The sequence below is a fragment of the Zonotrichia albicollis genome, chromosome 5, assembly GCF_047830755.1.
Source record: "Zonotrichia albicollis isolate bZonAlb1 chromosome 5, bZonAlb1.hap1, whole genome shotgun sequence".
In the NCBI taxonomy this organism is placed as follows: Eukaryota; Metazoa; Chordata; class Aves; order Passeriformes; family Passerellidae; genus Zonotrichia; species Zonotrichia albicollis.
In genome coordinates this window covers 21,521,240-21,542,496 of record NC_133823.1, presented here as the reverse complement: position 1 = coordinate 21,542,496, position 21,257 = coordinate 21,521,240, and the positions used below count along the sequence as shown (strand labels likewise).

Sequence of the window (21,257 nt, the reverse complement as noted above, 5' to 3'; positions counted from 1 at the left end):
TCTTACAGGGGGCAAGTCAGTGTGTAAAAGCTATCAGAAGGGTTTCCACTCCCTAGGATGTTACCTTAGCTCAGTTGTGGCTGTAATGAACACACTGTAATTACTTAAAATAAGTTAATTGGCATTGTGTGATGGCTCTTCAGGTGATTAAGTTAGCCAGGTAAATTCCCTAGGCTCCCATCAGGAATGTGGCTAGATGAAGTCCAGAAGACAATTCAGGAGCTAAGTGCAGGAGCCTGACTTGGGGTAATGTAATAAATGAGGTCTCTCAGCAGCATGTCTCTTACAGTAAACAAGGGAGAGTTCTGCCTATGATTGTCTGTAAGATAATCATGTTCTTTGAACTTTCCAGTTATTTACATATAATACACTTCTCTTTGTCCTTTTTGACTGCAGCTTAATAGAATCAAGTACTGATCAAGAAGAGTAGCTATTGAAATTGGTTGTCCTCTTTCAGAAGTAGCTAAAAGCAGTACCTACATATGTAGTAGTATGCAACTTCTCTGAGAAGGAGATGGGAAAATGCCAATTTTGAAGCAATGAAAGTCAAAATCAGGGTAAAAATCCAGAGAAGTAATGAAGGAAAGTAACATTTTCCAAACAGAAGAATTATTTCATATGCATATCTGCAAAAATGCAAACTTATGCTTGGGAATAAACTGATCATCAAAATCACAAATTTATGCTCAAGGAATAGATCAATCATTAAAATCACAAATATTAAAAAGATTTCTTTCCTGTACAAGATTTTTTTTTATACCTTTCAAAGCACTTGGTATCCTCTAAGAGATGCAATGTAAACCTTTACATAGATGGCTGATATCATCTGCTCTATCAGGCAATTTTTCTTAACTATATTTTCCTTTAAGAACATAGGGATTTCCCACAGCTTCTTCAGTTTCACTGAAGTTTTTGTCACGCTTTCAATGCAAAGTTTGTTGTGAAGGGTACGTGCCACAGGAGAGAATTAAACCACCAAAATCCCCTGTGCATGCACCAACCTAGTGCTTAAACATTCTCCCTGTCTGTGAATTTTGTTTGAACCAGGGATGACTTGCTTTTTACCACAAAGTCCACATTCACATGCTGAGACCATTTGCTCATATTTTATTCTTTCCTGTAGGAACTTTCAGCTGCTGTTTAACAGCTAACATGTTCCACCAACAGTTACTTTCCTTCCTCTTTCAGACAAAAGGCTGTTAAATTCTCTTGAGATTTGTCCTTAAGATGCCAGTCCTGGAAAACTGCCTGTTATTTTGACTGCAGTTGGAAAAAGGAAATGCTTTTACATCCATAGGAGAACGATTTTTCTTTAAGGGACTAATGAACTATTTGTAGTGAGACATTTCACTGCTGTTTCTAATAGCCCTTGTTGAACCCTTGCCCTGTGATAACAGAACAACACAGGGAAAGAAAGTAGTGGAGATGTAGGGAGTTAAACTGAGTTAAGCTGCCATGAGTTGGTACTGAAAATGGTATGATTTTAATATTCCACAGAGAACTGTGGAATATTAAAAGGAGGGAATGGAAGAAAACTGTAAAGGCACAGCAGCAATTTATTCTTTTTTGTTTCATTAGCTTACACAGCTGTGCCAGCACACATCCTAGCCAATCTTTGTTAAAATAAAAATAATGCAGTCATTTGCAGACAGGTTTCCATATGGAGAAAAACAAAGACTCTGTAGCATGAAGCTTAAACTCATAAGGAAATTTCTTTACTTCAAGTATTCTGGTAGGCTATGAGATTACACTTTTTTCTCTATTCCTGTTTTCTGACAAACATTGCACCTAAGGAACAAGGATAAGCAAAAAACTGTTTTCTTAAAAAAATTTAACTATCCTTAAAAAAAATAATTGTTTCCATCAACTTTGACACAAAGTTACATTAAACCAAGTCAGATACTTTCATGGTACAATGAGGAAAAATGTTACAGAGTAAGATCATATTGCGTGCATTATTTCATAACTTCACATGAAATGGTTTTGCTTCTGATTGAAGCCTGAAGTTCTTTCAAAGGATGGGCTCTTTGTAACTTTTCAGGAAACGCTGAGCTGACTGCAGGGTGTACCTCTCCTGTGTAACAAAAGGGGAAAAAAGGATAGCTCCTGCTGGTAGGGAAACTGGCTTTACTTATGTCATCAATCAGCTCTGTGTTAGGGAGCCAGGATGCCTCTTGTGTAAACTGTTAACATTTAATGTATTTCTAGCTAAATGACTGGGTTTAAGAGCTATTGACAGTATGCAATAACTGCAATTAAAATCTCCTTAATAAGCTACAGTTTTAATCCCAGATACCAATACAGTCAATGAGGGAACTGAAATTTCTTAAGGACCAATGAGAAGTTATGTTTATGGCTGTCATTTGGTATATTAAAGAGGTGTAAAATAGAATATCAGACTACTTGTTTGAATTACTTGTTAGAATTGCTTATAAAGCAATTGAAGGATAGATTCCATTTTTAATATGATTTGAGGATCAGAGATGAAAACTCAACCAAAGCAAGTGTGATTAGGTGTCTCATTAACACTTGAAAATGTGGCTCGGTTTAACTAAAGGATATAGAAATGTGAAGACATTTTTCATAAATTTAAAAGAATAATTTTTTCTTGTAGCCATTTGACCAAAAGCAGTTTTCTGTGGACCTGTGTGCATTCTGACACCTTCAAAGATACAGAAACGGACAGGCATTGGAAATTTGAAGCCCTATGATTTGTTAAGACAAAGTAGGCATTCTCAGCCTATTGGAATATTTTATTAAAAAATAAATCTATATAAGTAATGAAATATCATACAATGATAAACATCTTCATTCTGTTGAAATCAATCAACCTGAATGAAAGGTTGTAGACAGCTCTGTTTTGCAAGATAGTTCTTTAATTTTCAGTTGTACTCAGGTTTGGCATTTTTAAAATTCCTTTTTGGAAGAAGAATTTCATGGTCAAGTGGATAGAAAACTGCATAATATTAAATATAAAAAAAGCCTTCCTTTCTTTTCATCTCTGCCTAGACCTTTGCTGTGATTTATCTTTTCAAGTTTCCATAGTAAAGAATTAGCTACTTTAATGATGAAGGTGAAGTCAGTGAGATTCAAGTATTATGTGAGCTCCAAATTAAAAAATGGAAAACATATTTGGAAACTTCTTCTAGAAAGAGAAAAACTGTTTTACTGAAATAACTGAAAGAACTTGGGCTTTTCAAAGAATTGCTAGGAGATGGTTTCCTGATCTATCAAGGAAATGCTGGGCCTTTGACCAAAACCACGTATCAAAACAGTGGTGCTGAAGGAGAGGAGACCTTGTGGCACGTTGTTTCCGAGTAACGCCAACCTGGAGGAGGAAGGAAGTGGGGGCTGGATCGGGGCCTGGCCTCTTCCTGTCAGTACAGACCAGACTGACAGCCAAATGCAGATCAGTGGAGCTTGGGGGCAGCTACAGGAGAGTGTTCATGCTGCATGCACTGGAGCTCTGTGCAGAGCCTGGGGAGCTTCTCTAATTCTGAACCAGGCTGCAGTTGTTTTCTGGCTTCATGGTTAGTAGTTTGTATTCTGAAACTCGATTTTCTCCTGTAATGTAAACCACAGATTAAAAGTCATTTTGGTCAGCAAAATTAGTTCCTATCCTGCTAATTCTTGTTCAACCTAGATAACCTACCTAATCCTTAACACCTTGACTATCAAAATGTTTTTTCTGTTGTCTCCTTTGCTCTTAATTATTTTATTTAAAGCTCTGTATTGATACCACACTACCCAGAAAATTTAATTTCAAGTACAAGGAGCTCAAAATTGCCATAAAAATATAACATTAGACTTGTGGGAGCCAGATGTCTCTTCTCAGTTCCCACATGCTGGACTCAGGAGGGAGGAAATCTCTTCCCCTGCCAACTCTGCTGGAGTTAATGAAGTTCAAGTCCACATCCAGCTTGGTACAGAGCATTCTAGCTGTACTAGGGATTTCTGGCAAGGAGAGGAAGACATAATCTCCAGGTCAGGCTGGAATGTTCAAACATCTTAAAACTCTATTGCTACCTTACAGGCAGTCACTGTTACTATACTTTATCACCTCTCAGCTTTTCTCAAATCAGGGATGCTTTCACTGCACTGTGCACTTGTAGCTGCTGGCCTGGACTGGCAGCTAAACATATGAAAGGTTTTAGAGCCTTGACTGAAGAAGTCCTAGTCAAATACTGGGAGAGACACAAACTGCTTTCCACGCTGCAGCTCAGCCTAGCTAGGCTTTCCCATTTCTGAACACAACTTAGCCATGCACGGATAAATTATGCTTTTGTTTAATAGATAGGTGCTAAACCTTCCCTGATTCATGACCTACATCACAGGTGTGCATACACTGGGCTTCAGATTTCATTGAAAATCTGGCTGTGGAACTTTGGGATGTACTTCTGGTAGAATCTTTGGGGTTCCTTGCATAAAGTGACATCAATATGAACTTTGTACAAGAAAATGTTTTAAGTAACACTCATGAAGAGATGGTCTAAACCAACAAGCATTCACAGAGTGTCCCCACATAGGTGTAGATCTCTTCAATTTTACAGGGCTTGCTGACCTGAGCTACTTTCATAGAGCTGTGGACACCTTCATTCTTAAAAGAAATGACTGTTCATTCCCGTGGTGGCAGTCAGCTTTCTTTTGCTTCTATGAATCACTAAGGGGACAAGTGTAAACATTTCAAAGTGAAATAATAGCATTTTTTCCCAGGTACAGAATTAAATGGATAAGCAAAATTTATTCCACTATTTGTTTTAACAAGGAAATACTAAAGGATTTTGTGTTTTTTCCTTATTACTCTGATTCTAAGATATTTCATAAGCTGGTATAGATTGGTGTTATGTTAAAGCTGAGTTAGTCTGTCTGGAAGCTCTCTACATGCATAGAAATTGAATTAGATCTTAAAATGAAGTAAATTAGAATAGCATTATTTAGCTGTTCCCTGGCTGTAGCTTGTCCTTGTTTTGTCAGCTAATTTCCTACAAAAAGAAACTGTTCTCAGCATGCTGCTATATTTGATGTTGTATAGGGCTCTTGCATCTCATATGATTGGACAAAAATGCTCCTTTTTTCCATATCTACAAAGCAGAGATGGTACTCACCTAAATGAAATTAAAGTGATGGTCACGTTCAGAAGATGCTGATCTTCCAGCTAAGTTGAACATCTCAGCTGTCCTGCCCTACCACAATGTTTTAGTTCTGGAAACTATGGTAGTTTGCTAATTTGCTCTTAAAAGACCAGGCTGAATTCCAGCTCAACTCAAAAGCATAGTTCTTGTCTCTATTTTAGCAAAGTTCAAAACATTCTTGGAGTAACTGAATTCCTAAAACTCCAGGCCAGAGCCTGATAATGAGAAATGGACCTTTAGAGAAAAACCTTGTCTTTTTGTCTTGTAGTAGCACGGAGATGGTCTTTGTGAGTCACAGCATCTCTGCAGCAGCATCGCATGCTTGTCATCTCTTCTCTGCATTTTCTCTTTGGAGCCTGACAAGGCATGGATCAGTCATGTCCTTACTGGAGGAGGGACAGAGTGGTAGAAACTCTCAGGAAAGTCCTGTGAAGGCTTTTGGAAGTGCCCTGTAGTACCCCCAGCTGATAGTTGCACTGAGGATGTGCAGGTTGCACATCTATAGATCAGCGTGTTTAGCAGAGAAGGGTGGTGTGTTTTGGCTGTAAAGTGGAAATCTCATGCAAAAAATAGCATTCCTAATACAGACCCTTGGAATGACTGGTTATTGATCTCTGGAGAACTGCCAGGTCTTACACAGATAACATTGCTCTGAGGCAGAGAAAGCAGTTTTAGGAGTGTTGTTGCAGTTACTTGAAGTAATGGGGTTTTATCAGAAAAAAACAATGTTATTGAATTGTGGAGATAATTTTAGGTGTTACACTGGTTCTTTTCAGGTGTAGTTAGAAATTAATTACTGTTTATCCTCTGTGTTTTTTTTTACTTTAAAACTAGTTTTGTTAACAGTGGAGAAAGGAAAGCAATGGTGCTTTCACTCTTTTGTGTTTATACACATTGATAAACCCACACACAGAATAGGTATGCACTGGAAGGACCAAGGGACCTCAGTACTCCTTTTGAGTGCTTTATTTAAAACAGAAATGATACTGTAGAAGAAATAATTATTACTGGATGTCTACTGTAAGAGTAATAATGGCTACTATAAAAGTTAAAACAACTCTGGCATGTTTACTGCATATGACAGCAGAAGGCTTTCAGAGTAATCTTGATTTCTGTTCTGGACTGTCTTTGGGAAAGTTCCCTTCATGAGCAGTGAGACCACATGTAAGTGGATGGTCTAACACAAGTACACATGGACCTCAGAATTCAGCTAAAGTGGCACAGCAGATTAAGTTAATGCTTCACCCTTATAAGAGGAACCCAATTAAATTAGCAGAAATGGGGTCCAGATACTATCAAAGGCAAAAGTTAGGACTTCTGCACTGGTTTTGTAGCTTCCAGAGTGAGAAGTCTATAACAGTGTCTTGAATATAAGCTGCTTCTTGAATGAAACAGCTACTTCTCAGTTCCCTTACAAGAGGAAAATACAGTATTTCCACGACTGTTAAAGTTTTGAGGGCTTCTTCTTTTGAAGTCAGCTTCTAACTGTTGTTGTAACCTATTTGCAAGAGGATCAGTCTGTAATTGTTATTTACAGAGGGGAACAGTGTAATTGTCCTTCTGTGGGCAGGGTTAGATTTTGAGGATTTCTGAGAGAACATGTGACAATGTAAGTAAGACTTTCTGTTGAAGATGACTCTAGAAACAAAGATTAGGAAATGAAGAGTTTTACAGTAAGTCGTCTACTGTCTTCAACTATTAATGTTTAACATTTTCATTCTGGATACTATTTCTTACTAACCCTTTATTTGGATTGAAGATTGGAAACCAGATGTTAAGATTTTGAGTGTTTTGTTTGGGATTGTGTGAATGTCAACCCAAGAGGGAGCAGTGGCATTTTTAACAGGGGACAATACAAGAAGGCCAAGAATGTACACCCAGTCAATTTATCAGACAGGCTTTTTGCTTTACTCAGCCTTCTGTTTAATTTAGCCCTAGACAGAAGAACTGGGCTGAGAAGTAGTTGAGAAATCATGATCTAGCCATAAGGAGAAATAAAATTAATTTTTGCATAAAGTATGTAAATTGTTATGTGAGACTAAATTTTAGTCCCTGTGACATGTTCTATTCTGCTGAGGGTCTTGGATTTCTGTTGAGAAGCTAAGGGGAAAAATCTTGCTCCTAACATTTAAAGCAGACTAATTTGTCTGCCGTGCTATGCACAGTCCTTGTAATTAAGAAGATCAAGGCAAATTACAAGTGGCTGCAGAATGTCTTTCTCTATTTTTGTAAGGCACTTAAAGTCTGGGTGGAACATCTGTTTCCTCCTCCCCACAGCTCATCTCAGAGATTATTATGATTCTACTGAAATCTCACAGTGACATGTACTGCTATTCAATGAAGATGTTTCAAACACCTACACAAAACCTAATTGCAGCTTCTGCCACTTACTGCCTCTACTGAAAAAAAAGAAAATAAAAGGAATTTCAAAGTTTTATGAGCTAAAATGGGAGTTTCCAGTCTGAGTTACACCTACAATAAGAAGCTGTGGCAGAAAGTACTTAAAAACATGGAATTATACGGCATTGCTCATGTCACATGTGCTGAGAGATCACTACCTCTGCAAATATGACTGAGCTTTTGCCATTCATTTCTGTCCTCAACATGAGGAGTGCAGAAATTGTGAAGCTCAGAGAGGAGATATATGTACAGAGCTACTTTGGTTTGAGTCCCTTTCTCCCGCACAGATTCTCTGTGTGGTTTTCGAGAGCCAAAAATTCAGACTTGAAATACATTGTTATTTCTGTGCAGAGAGGAATTTCCTGTATCTCTACAGTCCAATAAAAGTTCAGATGTTGGTGAGAAACAGTGATGGGTGCATACCATCTGAAATTTCAAACCAACCAATTTTCATTTTTTGCTGCTCCCTGTGATTGGGTGCAGCACCCTCCACTGTGCAGAAGTGTTTATAGAGTGCTTAGAGTGATGACAGAATCTGTTTCTGTGTTTAGAGCATTTTTTGGGCCCAGGCTCCTTGAAAGCAAGTGAAAAGCACCTCTGTGAGCAGGGCTGACCTCTGGTTGGGCTAACAGGTTGAACTGAGGTTGGAGATGTTTTTGCAAGTGAAGGCTTTTTTAAGCATTAATGTCCTTTTCCTCAGCCACCAGACTAATCACTGCATATTTGTTACAGCTTCTCCTTGCAAATGGACTAATGCTGCTCGATGCAGCTGACTGCTGTGAAATACAGAGGCGTTTTTGTCAGTTCCTAGGAAAAAAACTGACATTTCAGTCTGTCTTCATCTCAGTTGGTGTGAAACTCTGTTGGTCTGGTGAAATCAACAGAATGGTTGTTAGGAGGAGTTACCATCCCTGGCTTTCTGGTACTTGCCTATGCAGCTGACTTGCCTTAGCTGTGACCACCTTTGGTGTTGATTTAAAGTAATCTGCTTATTTTGGCACTGACCAGGATAGGGACTGCTTTCACAAGCATGTCCATGAGATAGTAGTACAGTAACAGCTGTATATTTAAATGTCAGCCACTGTAAGGCAATGCCACTGAAGCTACCAGTACAATTTAATAAGACAGATCCAGAGTGCAAGCAATGAAAGATTCTTGTCAGGATGTCTACAGTCAAAATGGTAAAAGAAGGTGAAGAAGGTTAAAGTCCCCATAGTCTCAATTCCTTACTATGAAAATGGTGTTTCAAAGGACAAAGTAGCTCTGCTAATTTACTGTTCTGAAATGTTTATAAAGATGCATCTTTGATGGCAGAGATTTCAAACCAGAAAACTATATAGAAAAGAGATAGTACCCTGAAGAGAGAGATACTACATTTTAGTGAAGATGGTTATCTATATACATATATATTCTACGGTCAACGTTTGAAGAGCTCTTTGACCAGAACTTAAATCTGTAGCTGCTTAGAGAAATTAAATAGTGTGTTTATCTAAGCCATTGAGATGTAATTTCAGTTTATACCATGTTAGGACAACTAATCCTTTCACTGATGTTCAGCTTCTGCCAATTCAGTCAATGGACTAATTGTGTGAAGGGAAGCATACAAGCACAGCAGTGTTTTATGTACTACATCTCACCACTTCCTGACCCTGTCTCCCTGCACACTACCTTCTTACAGTCTTCTAGCCAGATCTGTTGTACAGTTAGAAATGCCCAGATTAATTTTCCCTGCTTTGACAAGCTCCTTTACATTGCAGGAGGCCAACATTTTTAGTGCATCCATAGGAAGCGTCTCCACTACAGCCTTTCACCACACGAGAGACAGACTGAAGATGTAGGCAGCTGACAAATGTGAAAGCAATGAAGAGGTGTTCTGAGGTGGACAGCACTTTTCATAGTACACTCATTTTCTGGGAAAGGCATGAGAAGGGAGATAAACAGGCAATGGTTTTGGCAAGCTGAGAAGAAGCTGTAGCAGACCAAGATGTTCCAAAGAAATCACATCAAAAAGGTAAGGGCGCCAACTTCATCCCGTCCTTTTGTCCTGCTGCTTGAATATTTTCTTGAAAATCAGCAATTCTTTCTTTGAAAATTCTGACATTTTCTGGAGAATCCTAGAAATGCTATAAAAGTAATTTAGCATTACTTTGAAAAAAACACAGTACTATTTTTATGGCTCATTCTAGCCCCCTCAATTCCTGCTCAAAGTTGGTTTTTTTCCCAGAAGCTCTGCAAACTGATAAAATAATAACAGTCCAAACATCAGAAATATCTCTGTGTAACTGCTGCATATGGAGCAACAGTCAATCAAGATGGGGGGGAGGGCAGGAGGGGGGAAGCCACAGAACAGTTTTATAAAAAGTCCTACATAAGACCTTGATTCAAGACTAGAAATAACTGAAAATAACTCTGAAAGTCTTATTCTTAGTCAAACTGCTTTTGCTTAAGGGTGTGCCAGCAAGAATTTATGCCTAAAAGGACTGTGACTCTCTCTGTCAAAAGAGTGTAATGATGTCATGCATGCATCCAAGGGGAGAGCACCAAGGGGTTAATTTGATTGTGTTTATGTCTAACAATGTGTAATCTAGGATGTCACTCAGCCTTGACTCCTAAGTGTACAGGGTAAATGATGAAGTTCCTTGCACCAGCATGGGTTTGGGTCAAACCCAAGGGACTTGAAAATCTCTCTGGTAATGTTCTCAGCACAATTGTTTTAATGTAGCTTATAGCTAGATCAATATTCAACTTCAATAATCTAATTTTTTTCCCTTATCTATATATACTTGAAGAAGTTGTATTAAAAATTATAATGCTCCCAGTTCCACCTTCTCTGTGGTCTATAGTCCTAGGCAGACTGGAAAACATGGTCTTACTGTACATTTTTTCAAAGATCTTCATAATGTTATAAGAAACAGAAGAGGGTCTTGAAATGTTAAAAAAATGTGCAATGATGACAGTTTCAAAATTGCAACAAAGCTTCTGTTGAGTTTGGGTAAAATCGGTCTGAGTGTTCCTAGAATATGTCCTCTTCCTCATTATCTGGTTTTTATGGGAGCATCTGGTAGGATATATGTCAGTGTAGTAATTTGCCTTGATAACAGTTTTTAGATTTCTGGTTATCAGATTTCTACTCCAGGTCAGGCTTCATATGTTTGAATGAACTACATTTGTCATGTGGCATTTTTGAAAAAATCTGCCTGGAAGCTAAAATGTATGTGGTAGCTGTGGGACTGAGTGCCTTCCTTTCATAACTTGAGTGAACACTCCAAGATTTGAGAACACCTGAAGGGCCATCAATGCCTGGATGAACTGAGCCCTTTAGCATCTGACCACTAGACTCTTCCAAGTTATGGTGAAGCATGGGAGTCTTTGAGGCCTGGACTAGTTTCCCATGGGCAATGGGCCAAGCCATGTTATTAACAATGAAAGGGATACATATGGGATTTTTCAGATAAGGATCTTGGCACCTTTAGGGTCTTAGCCCAAGCACTTCACAGCTTTGAGGTCTGCTAGAGCAGCTGAGAAACAAGCTAAATTAGAACACGCTAAATGGTCTGGACTGTTAGAATGACCAAATTCTAACTTGTCTGCCTTTGTTATTTATCTTTCAGGTCCTCAGGCTCCATCAGCCACCATCTGATCATATTGCAACAACATAGGTGTTGCCATGAGGATCAGGACGTGTCCTGTTTGCTTCACAACTTGTCTTTTGGTCCTGCTGAGTACACACCAGAGAGAGCTCCATACAGAGGCAGAGAACACATTTCAAGAGAGCTGACAAACCAGTTCCTGCACATACATGTATCTGTGTAAGAGTACTCCAAGACCAGAGGCCTCTGTGGCACTGCATGGATATAAGAACTGTTGCATGTGTGGGGTTAGACTCTGCTTTTTTGAGATATGATGCTCCGACGAGGATTTATTCTATTTCTTCCCCGACTTATAGGCCTGCTGGTGGTGGCCTGTTGCTCAGTGTCTATTTTTTATATGTTGGCTTGCACACCCAAGGGTGACAACCAGCAGCTTGCCTTGCCCAGGGTGCACGGTCCAACTGTGAAGGAGGGATATGAAGCCATTCTGCAAGAGCGAGAGGAGCAGCACCGCAATTACATCATCAGCTTGAAGAAACAAATTGCCCAGTTGAAAGCTGAGCTCCAGGGTAGGACCGAGCAGCTTAAGAACATGCAGAACCAGTACCCAGACCCCTTGGACATTCAGCTTGACCACAGTAAGCCAGAGAAGGCCCAGGCCAACCTGTTGGCCTTCCTGCGTTCCCAAGTAGACAAAGCAGAGGTGCACAGCGGTATTAAGCTGTCCACAGAGTACGCGGCAGTGCCCTTTGAGAGCTTCACCCTCCAGAAGGTTTACCAGCTGGAGACAGGGCTGACACGGCACCCGGAGGAGAAGCCCGTAAGGAAGGACAAGCGAGATGAGTTGATAGAGGTGATCGAGTTAGCAGTGGGGAGCCTGAACAAGCCAGACGGGGTCAGCAAAGCAAAACCCCGCCTATACACAGCCTCCGACTTCGTGGAAGGTTCGTATGTAGAGAGCAGGTCCACACAGTGCTGGGGAGGAGCTCTGGGTGACTGAGTTGCTGAGGGAGATGGGAGCTGTGTCAGAGCACAGATGTCTGGGATGGTGTCAGTGCTGTGACCTAGTGATGCTGTCTCAGGCACTATTGCAAAATGGCAGCTTTCCTGGGGAACAGGACCTGGTGACAACTTTGTGTCCTATAGTGACACCAATGTGTTCTCACAGCTCTCTAGTCATGTGTTTGCCTCAAAAAGGAGTGACTGACCAGACTGCAATCCCAGATCTATTTCCAGAGTTAACACTGGCAACTGCAGTTTAAATCCGTGCTGCCATTCTCCTCCTTTCTGTTTGTTGTTTAGTTTATCTTTTCAAAATATGTTTCTACAGTTTTTATAGGTGCTGAACAAGAAGGTATGACTGTTTGGCACCACCTTTTCCATGTGAGAAGGTGACAAGAAAGGAGATGTTTCCTGAAACACATTGCTTAATACCAGTTAAGCTGTGAGCCTGCCTTTATGCATAAGTAAGAGACTTTGACAAGGTACCAGTGCTGTGCTCGGGCAACAAGTGCAGAAAGATGTGGGGAAGAGATGCATGCTAGTGCTGGCTCTGTGGAGGTTCTTCATGCACTAATGGTCTTGCTGGCTTTCTTATACCATGGTGAAATTCTCCAGAGGGAGGAAGTCTTTCACATGATTTAGAGCTCAAGAAACTGGAGGCCTCTGCACAGCTCAGTCTGAGCTCAAGGAACCTTCCTTATGTCCTCCCCTGTGAGGCAGGTCCTTACTTCTGCAGTTTCAAGGGAATAAATTCTAATTCTCACTCATCAGTGCAGACTGATCTGTTTGCCAATGCAGTGATCCATGTACTGGGGCTGGAAACAAAGAGACTTGGCAGAAAATTTCTCTGCCAAATCCCTTTGGACATCTCTGTGACTTGTCACTCTTTCTCCCCCCCAACTTTATTCTCCCAAGAATGGCAGAAACTGCCAATCAAAGGACAAATCCATTGCTCTGTGTAACTTCAGTATGTGTAGGGAGGACTGAATTATCTGTTCCAGTTCTGCATTTCAAGTATAGTTTGGACTCTGAACTTGTTTTGGAAACAGTGCTCTGCAGGTGCTACTGCCTACACAATGAGTAATCAGCTGGATTCTATGTTAGCTTCCGGCAACTTAGTGTAAGTCCAGCAGCACAGCAACCATGAGTCCATTGACCCAGCCACCAAGCCAGCTGTTTTCATTTTCTGGAACTGCCATGGGCAGCTGGAGATTTCTGGGAGTGCCCAGATTTGCACTGAAAGTAATAGCACTAACCCTCTAAGTGTTTTCCAGCTGCTTAAGCAATAACAGCACACAAAACTGTGTGCCTCTCATGTTAAATGTGGGGCTACTGCTCTCATCTTAAGGTTGTTCAGGTGGAGAGATGTGCTGAAATGAAAATCAGGTAATCAGGGTCAGAGACAGGATTTAAAATCTGAACTGCTGCTGGTCAGTATGTGGGATTTGTGTCCTTGTTTCTGCTCTACTTAGAGACGCCTTTGACACCAGCTTTGCTCAAGTGTGTTGCTGATCCTGAGTCTAGCTAGAAGGTAGAGTTGTGCACAGTAATCTTGTTTTCTTGGCCTCCTGTGTGGATTTTTCTTTTCTTGTGGATCCTGGCACCTGCTATCACTTTTTCAGTACTAGTTCATTGTTAGGCAGGGTGGTGGTGTGTGGCAATAAACTCAGCTGGGGTCTGTATCTCTTCCTTTTTTTTAATTTTGTGCATTTACTCTTGTCTTTGCAGAGGGGAAATGTTTCTTCAAACACTTCTTGCATTAAAGGAGAAATGTTTTGTCTCTCTGGCATCTTAAAATTAGTGTTGAATTCTCTGCAGTTTCTAGACAGAGTAACTTAGGAAATTAGACTATGACCCTAATATCTTACGTCGGAGTTAAACTCCTCAGCAGATTTGCTGTTACATGAAATTTGGATAGGATTCTCAGTTCTCCCTCCAGAGCAATAGCTGACGCGTAGTGGAATTTTCCATTTCCCTCCCCCTTAATCAAAACCAAGGGAGCCACACCTTCTCCCTGGAGCTTGAGATGTATCCATCTGGCTGCTTCTCTGCTTAGCTTCTCTCCTGATAGAGGCACTTGGACTGTTCAGCTGCTATAATGCTCCCCTCTCCCCTTTATTCCTCCCACTTATGAACCAAGTTCACTAGCTTTCTGCCAAGGGGAGTCAGTAAGAAACAGCATGGGGGAAAAAAAAGGAAATTTCTGTGTATTATAAGCAGGCAAAGGACTGTTCTGTTTCCAGTAGAAAGCCACTTGCTCAGAAAGCAGGATAACAGGTCTAGTCATTAATTTATGTAAATAGCAGCAGCACCAAATAGATCTGGGAGTTGCTCATTTTCTCAGAGATGGAGATGATAATTCGGAGACTGACAAGCCTCAGTAGTGTGTTCCATAAGTGAATGGAATCACTGCCTGATGATATTCTTTCCTAATGTGAATAGCTCCAGAAAATCTCTGGATTTTTAAGAAGTGCCCTGCCATAACACCTTCAAATATGCTGGATCAAAAGTTTTCCTACTTGAAGTATGTGGCTTTCTAGTGACTGAAATTTTAATCAAGGTCTCAGAGGCAAAGGAAAAAGGAGTAGCTTTGCTTCCTCAAATGGGCAGCTACTGGTAGTGGTCTATCTGATGGAATTTTGCCATGGCTGCTTACTGGGAGAAAGGAATGACGCTTTTCATCAAAGGATAAGATGCTGTATTTTACTGCATGTGAAGTGGGAACACCATTGTAGCACTGAGTTAAAACGAGGACAACAAATTCTGATAAATCCTCATAGTGGCTCCTACATCATCTAACAGAAGGGAACTAATGAACATGAGTCCAGGGAGTGTTTCTAGAGACACTAGGAGACTTGAAGCCTGTAGTCTGTAGAACTGAGGCTAGAATTGTCATCCACTCAACAGTATTTTGTTATGAATGTGTGGCTGTTTGCTAGTTACACATTTCATGTAGATCCACATAGTTGGCAGTTGTTTGCCTGCCCTGCTGAGTAGACATCAGGTGTTTTCAATTTCTTTAGAGAGCTCTGGGAATTGCTGCTCTGAAGACTGGAGACTTACTACTCTTTCATCAGTTTTTCAGCCCAGGCCATTTTTGCTTCTCACCTGTTCTTTCCCTTCATCTTAGGGCCATTCTATCTGCTGACACAGAGCTTCTGTTTACTTTTTTACACTGGGTTTCCAAAGGCTTTGACTTTTCTCTCTGCCTCTCAAAGAAATGGTGCATATTCTGAAACATATCTGCTGTAATGGAAGCAATAGGTGATCAATTAACCTTCTTTTATCCCTATTTAATATCTGGCCTTTCCAAGGCTTTCATTTCAGAAGCAATCTTTTAAGGAAAAGGGGGTTTTGTTTACTTTTTTGAGACTACTTTTTTCCTCTCCTCATAGTTCATGTCTCAGAATTGAGGTTGTTTGACACATCTTCCTGAATCACATAGAAAGTCCTGGTGGCACAAATAAAGTAGAGCCTTTGGAAATGGAAAACATTTGTAAAAGGCAGGATGTTCTGCTGGGTGAGTCGCCAGAGTGACTCAAGACATTCAGACTCATTTCCAAGGCTCACTGCCTGCCCTTGGGCAAATCACTTTGTTCTCTGCTTCTAAAAAGAAGATACTTTAAAAGGAAAGAACATTTTTAAAAATGAAAAACAAATAGTTTAAATATTAATGAAGAATAGCCATATTTAATTAGAGGCATTAAACTTGCATACAGTTCTCTTCAGTATAAAATGTTAGGATTATAAATTCTTGGATTACCATTTTGTACAAATGCCTGCACCAAAGCTACTTGTTTTCAGCCATAGTAGAGGTACTAAACAAGAACAAAACTACAGATTTAGAAGCAGCCTCTGTATGTATAGCCCTATGAGGGACCCCAGTCAGGTTCCAAACTTGCATTCATCTTTAAGCTACGTCATGTTTGACAAGGTTTCCTTTATTGGATATTACATCTCTCCAGGGAAGTGGAATTTGTGGGGTCACTGTTTCTTGGCTGGGGTAGGTAGAAGAGAATGTAAAAGCAAAAGCTGAAATATTGTGTGGTAGATACTATTAGATTTGTTAATTTAATTTAGAACTTTTTTATTATGAAAAAAGGTCAGTTCACTATGTCAAACATATGAAACAGTCCTATCAATTTATCTCTAAAGGGAATGAAAATCAGATTTAATTTAGAATTTTGTTTATCTGAATGTCAGAAGGTTGCCTTAACCTTTCAAACACAAACATCTTTGGTAAAACCTGTGTTCAAAAACTGCCTGAGCAAATGAGTGCACCCAAAAATGCACTCAGATCATCAGCAGGCTTTCTGTAAGAATAAATGGGTGAGCAGAGTTCAAAGGACCAGATTTCTACTCTTTGGCCACCAGGAGGAGGAAATCAAGGGACTGTTGGGCCGCTATTCAGAGGAGCTCTGTGGGAACTCAGCACATCACTCCGGATGTCCAGAGTTACCGAGACAACCCTTGGGGGGGGGCTCGGAAATCCTGGAATGTTGCCAGAAGTGTCTGGTGGTTGGATTTTGACCCTGCAAGGGATGTGCCACCTGTTTGAGGACAAGAGAATCACTTGGGAATGAATGGTGTAAGAATGAAGTATTTACAGAGTGAAAATGTAGATTTTGGGATTTTGGTACAGGGGGGTTATGGAGACAGGATGGAGGGATCAGGGCGTGTCTTGTCCTTCTTCTTTCTTCTTCTTGTCATCCATTTTCTGTGGTGATGTTGGCACTTTGGGATTGGTCCTTGATGAAGGTGCACTTGCAAATGTGGGTAAAAGGTATTGGGAAATAAAGGTAAATATGATGTACGTAGTTTTTAGTATAAAAATAGACGGCCGCCCAGTGAGAGGTCAGAGTGCCCTTGGCTGCCTTGCCAGTCAGACCTCTGTCGGGCTGGAAGAAAATTTTGTAGATAAGAAATTATACAATTTGAAGACTGAAAATCTGAAGAGTCCAGACTTGTCCTTTGCAGCACAGGCTGTCCCAAGGCCATCCTACAGGTGACCATGCAGAGACGAACAGCCGGAGTGGTCAGAGCTCCATTCAATAACAAATGTAGTTCATGGTCTGTAGCTTGGGAAGACTTTATGAAAAAAGCTAGGAGGAGTCAAGGGCACAATGCTGAAAGATTAGCAGCAAAAGAATTATGGAGCTCCTATCTCCCTAGATTCATTTACTATGCTAGAAAGAGGATTGGAGCATTTGTTGAATCAGCTTATATTAAAAATAAAACATGAAGTGAATAACAGATCAGCAAATCTGCATATATTATTAACCAGCTGAAGTGTTCATTAAGAATAAAAGACTTGGAGAACGATAGTGAATATAAGACAGCCCACAGAACTCTCTCCAGATAAAATCACACCTAATTAGTTTTTTTATTATACCAATGTAAAAGCTGCAATACAAGATGAAGAGATTATGTCACTGCTCTTTGAAGAAAACTTTGACCCAGACTTTCACAAGAAATACAGACAGAGCTGACAGCTTATGGGTCAGATGCCCAGCAATGTTACACATCAGGGAATAACCAAATTTTTTTAAAAAGCAAGCCTTATTTTGGTCTTGTTTTTCATAACCAGAAGAAGATATGCTTCCTAGCCAGATGGAGAGGAAAAAAAAAAAAAAAGAAAAGAAAAGCAAGTTAAGAGGAGGAGTTTTTTTCAAGACATTTGTGCTTGTCTCTTTAACTTCTGCAAGAGATGGAAGGCATTGCAATTATACTCTTGTACTGATTAAGTTGTTAAGATGTTTACAGTGGCTTAATGACTGGTTGGAATTAGCATTAATTTTTCTTTCTTAAACCTAATGGATTTCCAGTGAAAAAGCTTTATTTCAGTATACACTGTAGGGACTGAAGTATCATTTACAGTGGGTAAAATCTATAGCCTTTTTGCCAATTTGATCTCATTTAGGATATTATAGTATTTCGGTGGGGCATGATCAAGGCTTTTATAGTTCATGCTGGCTCTCAGCATGAACCGGAGCAATTTCAGCCATCAAGCATGTCAAAAGTTTCTTCCATACAGGAAATAAATACATGATTGTATGAATTAAGTATCCCGGTCTAGCCTCTGACAAACTGTAGTGTTATCCTTGCAGAACCATTAGTTGACCAGGAGTGGGCATTCGTACAGAAAATAGCAGTCTCTTGAGAACTGAGTAACAGGAGAGTTTTGTCCTGACTGACAGTGGGGGAAGTTGATGGCTAGGGCCTGTTTGCAAAGTTTTATCAGGGGACTTTCCAGAGAACCTCCCAGTGCTCATCAGGAAATTGCCTTTCTGGGAGATGGCCTAATCCCTTCTGTTGCAGAGAGGCAGACTGCCTTTGCAGTCCCTCTGCATTCCATTACCATGCATGTCTGCAGTGTGCAATTGGAGCAGTCTGAAAAATAAGGACAGTACATCTGCTGGGTTATACTGAGAGTGAGCAGTTGGTAATCTTCAGGGGGTTGTAACTCAGCCAAGCCTTGGAATGTGCCTGCAAGAATACCAAACAGCTCCTGCAACCCAGGGCTGTGTCCCTGCTACAGTGATGGCCTCCTCCAAATGATAGTGGACTGTGTATTGGTATAAAAGTAAATATCTCATTGCCTCTGCTGTGTTTTCAGCTTACATGGAGCAACTTAAGACTTTCCCCCTTTTTCCCCCTAGGAGCCCAACTTGAATACAAAAATCTCTTAATTTTTGTTTTCATGCAGGGATCTACCGTACAGAAAAAAATAAAGGCACCTTGTATGAGCTGACTTTCAAAGGAGATGCAAAACATCAGTTCAAGAAGATTGTTTTATTCCGGCCATTTGGTCCTGTAATGAAAGTGAAAAATGAAAATGTCAATATGGCTGACACACTTATTAATGTCATTGTGCCGTTGGCCAAGAGAGCCAGCAAATTTCGGCAATTCATGCAGAATTTCAGGTGGGTTTCCTTCAATGCTGCCTTTACTTTTTCTTACTAGGAGAGTAAGATGCAATTAAAAGAGTAATCTGTGGTATACACATGCCCTCTGTAAAGAGAGAAGCTGTGAGACAAGCAGAGAAGAAGGAAAACACATTTCTTTTCTCTCACCGTGCCTGTATTGTGCCAAAGTAGAATGGAATATGGAGATTGTTTACCCATAGTGAGAATGTTTTGTTCCCTTGGCCCATCAGGGCCAAGAAGGTGTGTGTGTGTCGGACTGTCATGGCACAGTCACGAGAGAATCAGAGATGAATGCAGTTCTGTGCAGTTGTGAGCAAGAGTGAGTGCATGGCAGATTCAGTTTAGATGAAATGTATATAGTATAGTATAATAAAGTAATTAATTAGCCTTCTGATGATGAGTCAGATGCATCATTCTCTCTCCCCTTCATTGGAGTCACCTTTAATTTACAATAGTTATCAAAACCTCACTCACTGTTACTTTTACAGAACAGTTCATTGTGCCACAGAGTGATTTTTGAGATTACAGACTGAAAGGCATTTGGTTGCTTAATGCATAGTGATTAGCGATAAAGGCACTTATATTCCAGTCAGCAGGGTTTCTGATTTGCATGTACCTGACTCAATAGTCTCAATCCATTTGTTGGGCACATACAATTGTGACAACATGAGAATGCCATGCACTAGTTGCAAAGGGGAAAAAAGGAAAAGGGGAATCAGTGCTCCCAGACAATTTGCTAGGCTCCATTAGATAAAATATTAAGGCAACAAAAGGCAAGAAGGAAATGTATTTAAGCTTTCAGCATAGTAACTCTTAAACTATTATTTTTTCAGCACAGATGAGATGTTCAGAGGAAGAACTGAACTGAGATGTAACTTTAAATAGCTGCCCAGAAAAGACTGTGTTATCAAAAGATGCTCACTCTTACAATGGGATGTTTTGTCTAATTACAGCCATCTAAAAATAGGCTCCTTGCCTAAATTAGCCTTCTGATTAGTATTCTGATTATCTTGTTTTAGACTGGGAGAAATCGCCCTCTAGTCATGCTGATCTCTCTGCTGATTATAGATGAACTCTTACAAACTAAACTTAGTGCAAGTGAGGCACAGTTCTAGCATTTGCTCAGAGTGGTCTTACCCTTGAGCTACACGTTTGATCTCTGCTAATACTTAGGTTTTAGTAACTGCCAAAGATCTGAACTCTGGAATATGTGTTGCAAAAACTCAAGGTTATGAGGTAGGATATTATAAAAATCCCCTTTCTCACGTTCTCCTGAGTGCTGAAGTTATTGCCTGCCTGATCATTCTTCTTGGGGCTGGATGGCCTCTTTTAACAGTATCCTATTAATATAACAAATGCTGTCTAGAGAGCTGGTACCTAATCTGCCTGAAAGACTTCTGTCTCTTCTAAGGGAGAAAGTGAGCAGCTTTCTGAGGACAAGAATGCCTGTCAGTGAATCACATCCCCAGGAATGCCTCTGAGGTTCACCCTACTCTGCCTTCTCCAGCTGCTGTAGGTTATTGAAGGAAGGTAACTTCTGGAACAAGTCACAAATCTGTCTCTTTTCTCCAGGGAAATGGGCATTCAGCAGGATGGAAGAATTCACCTCACTGTAGTTTACTTTGGAAAGGAACAAATGAATGAAGTCAAATCAATACTTGAAAATACCTCTAAGTAAGTACCTGTTCATATACAGTGATCCTACGTGAAGTGGAGATTTGATAACTCAAAACTCATAGTTGTGCCAAAGGGTTCTAAAGTGCATTGCAGAAAATAGCTTTCTTTTTGTATCAAATAAAAATGGTGTTACCCAGAGTCCCACAGAGTGGTCTCTGCAGAACAGATTTTAACTCAATTTACCTCAGTGCAACTGCTTTTTTTTTTTCCCCTCCCCCACACACACTGGTAATTCTTTAGTTCTTTGAAAGTGGCTTGGACTGTTAGGACTAAAAGCTGACTTCCAAAGGAAGGTGGAAGAAAATTTCAGTAGAGCACAAAGGAACTGGATACTTTTGGCCAGTTCTGCTCTGTTGTTTGATTACATAGCTGTATTTGTCAAGATCATGTGGCACTGCAACCTTTGGCTTGTCTTCTCTGTGTAGGAAGAAGACCCTTGTATAGATACAGTAATGTAACCACAGGTAATTGAAATTGGCATACAGAAGATATTTTTGCGAATCTAAACCTTGTTGGGATTTTTGTGAGAC

General features: G+C 40.2%; 1 protein-coding gene across 5 annotated transcripts in view; it reads left to right on the top strand.

Moving 5' to 3' along the window:
* The window catches only part of CSGALNACT1 (chondroitin sulfate N-acetylgalactosaminyltransferase 1), a 50,317-nt gene that overhangs the window by 16,213 nt on the left and 12,847 nt on the right, over nt 1–21,257 (top strand). For all 5 annotated transcript variants that reach the window (XR_003379728.2, XM_026791965.2, XM_074540979.1 and 2 more), the window contains 4 exons: nt 9,290–9,543; nt 11,144–12,066; nt 18,831–19,047; nt 20,623–20,724. Coding sequence is in view for 4 of the 5 variants with exons in the window: in XM_026791965.2 (XP_026647766.1) it covers nt 11,433–12,066; nt 18,831–19,047; nt 20,623–20,724 (953 nt within the window). In the remaining variant the exon portion in view is untranslated. The remainder of the gene's footprint in view (nt 1–9,289; nt 9,544–11,143; nt 12,067–18,830; nt 19,048–20,622; nt 20,725–21,257) is intronic.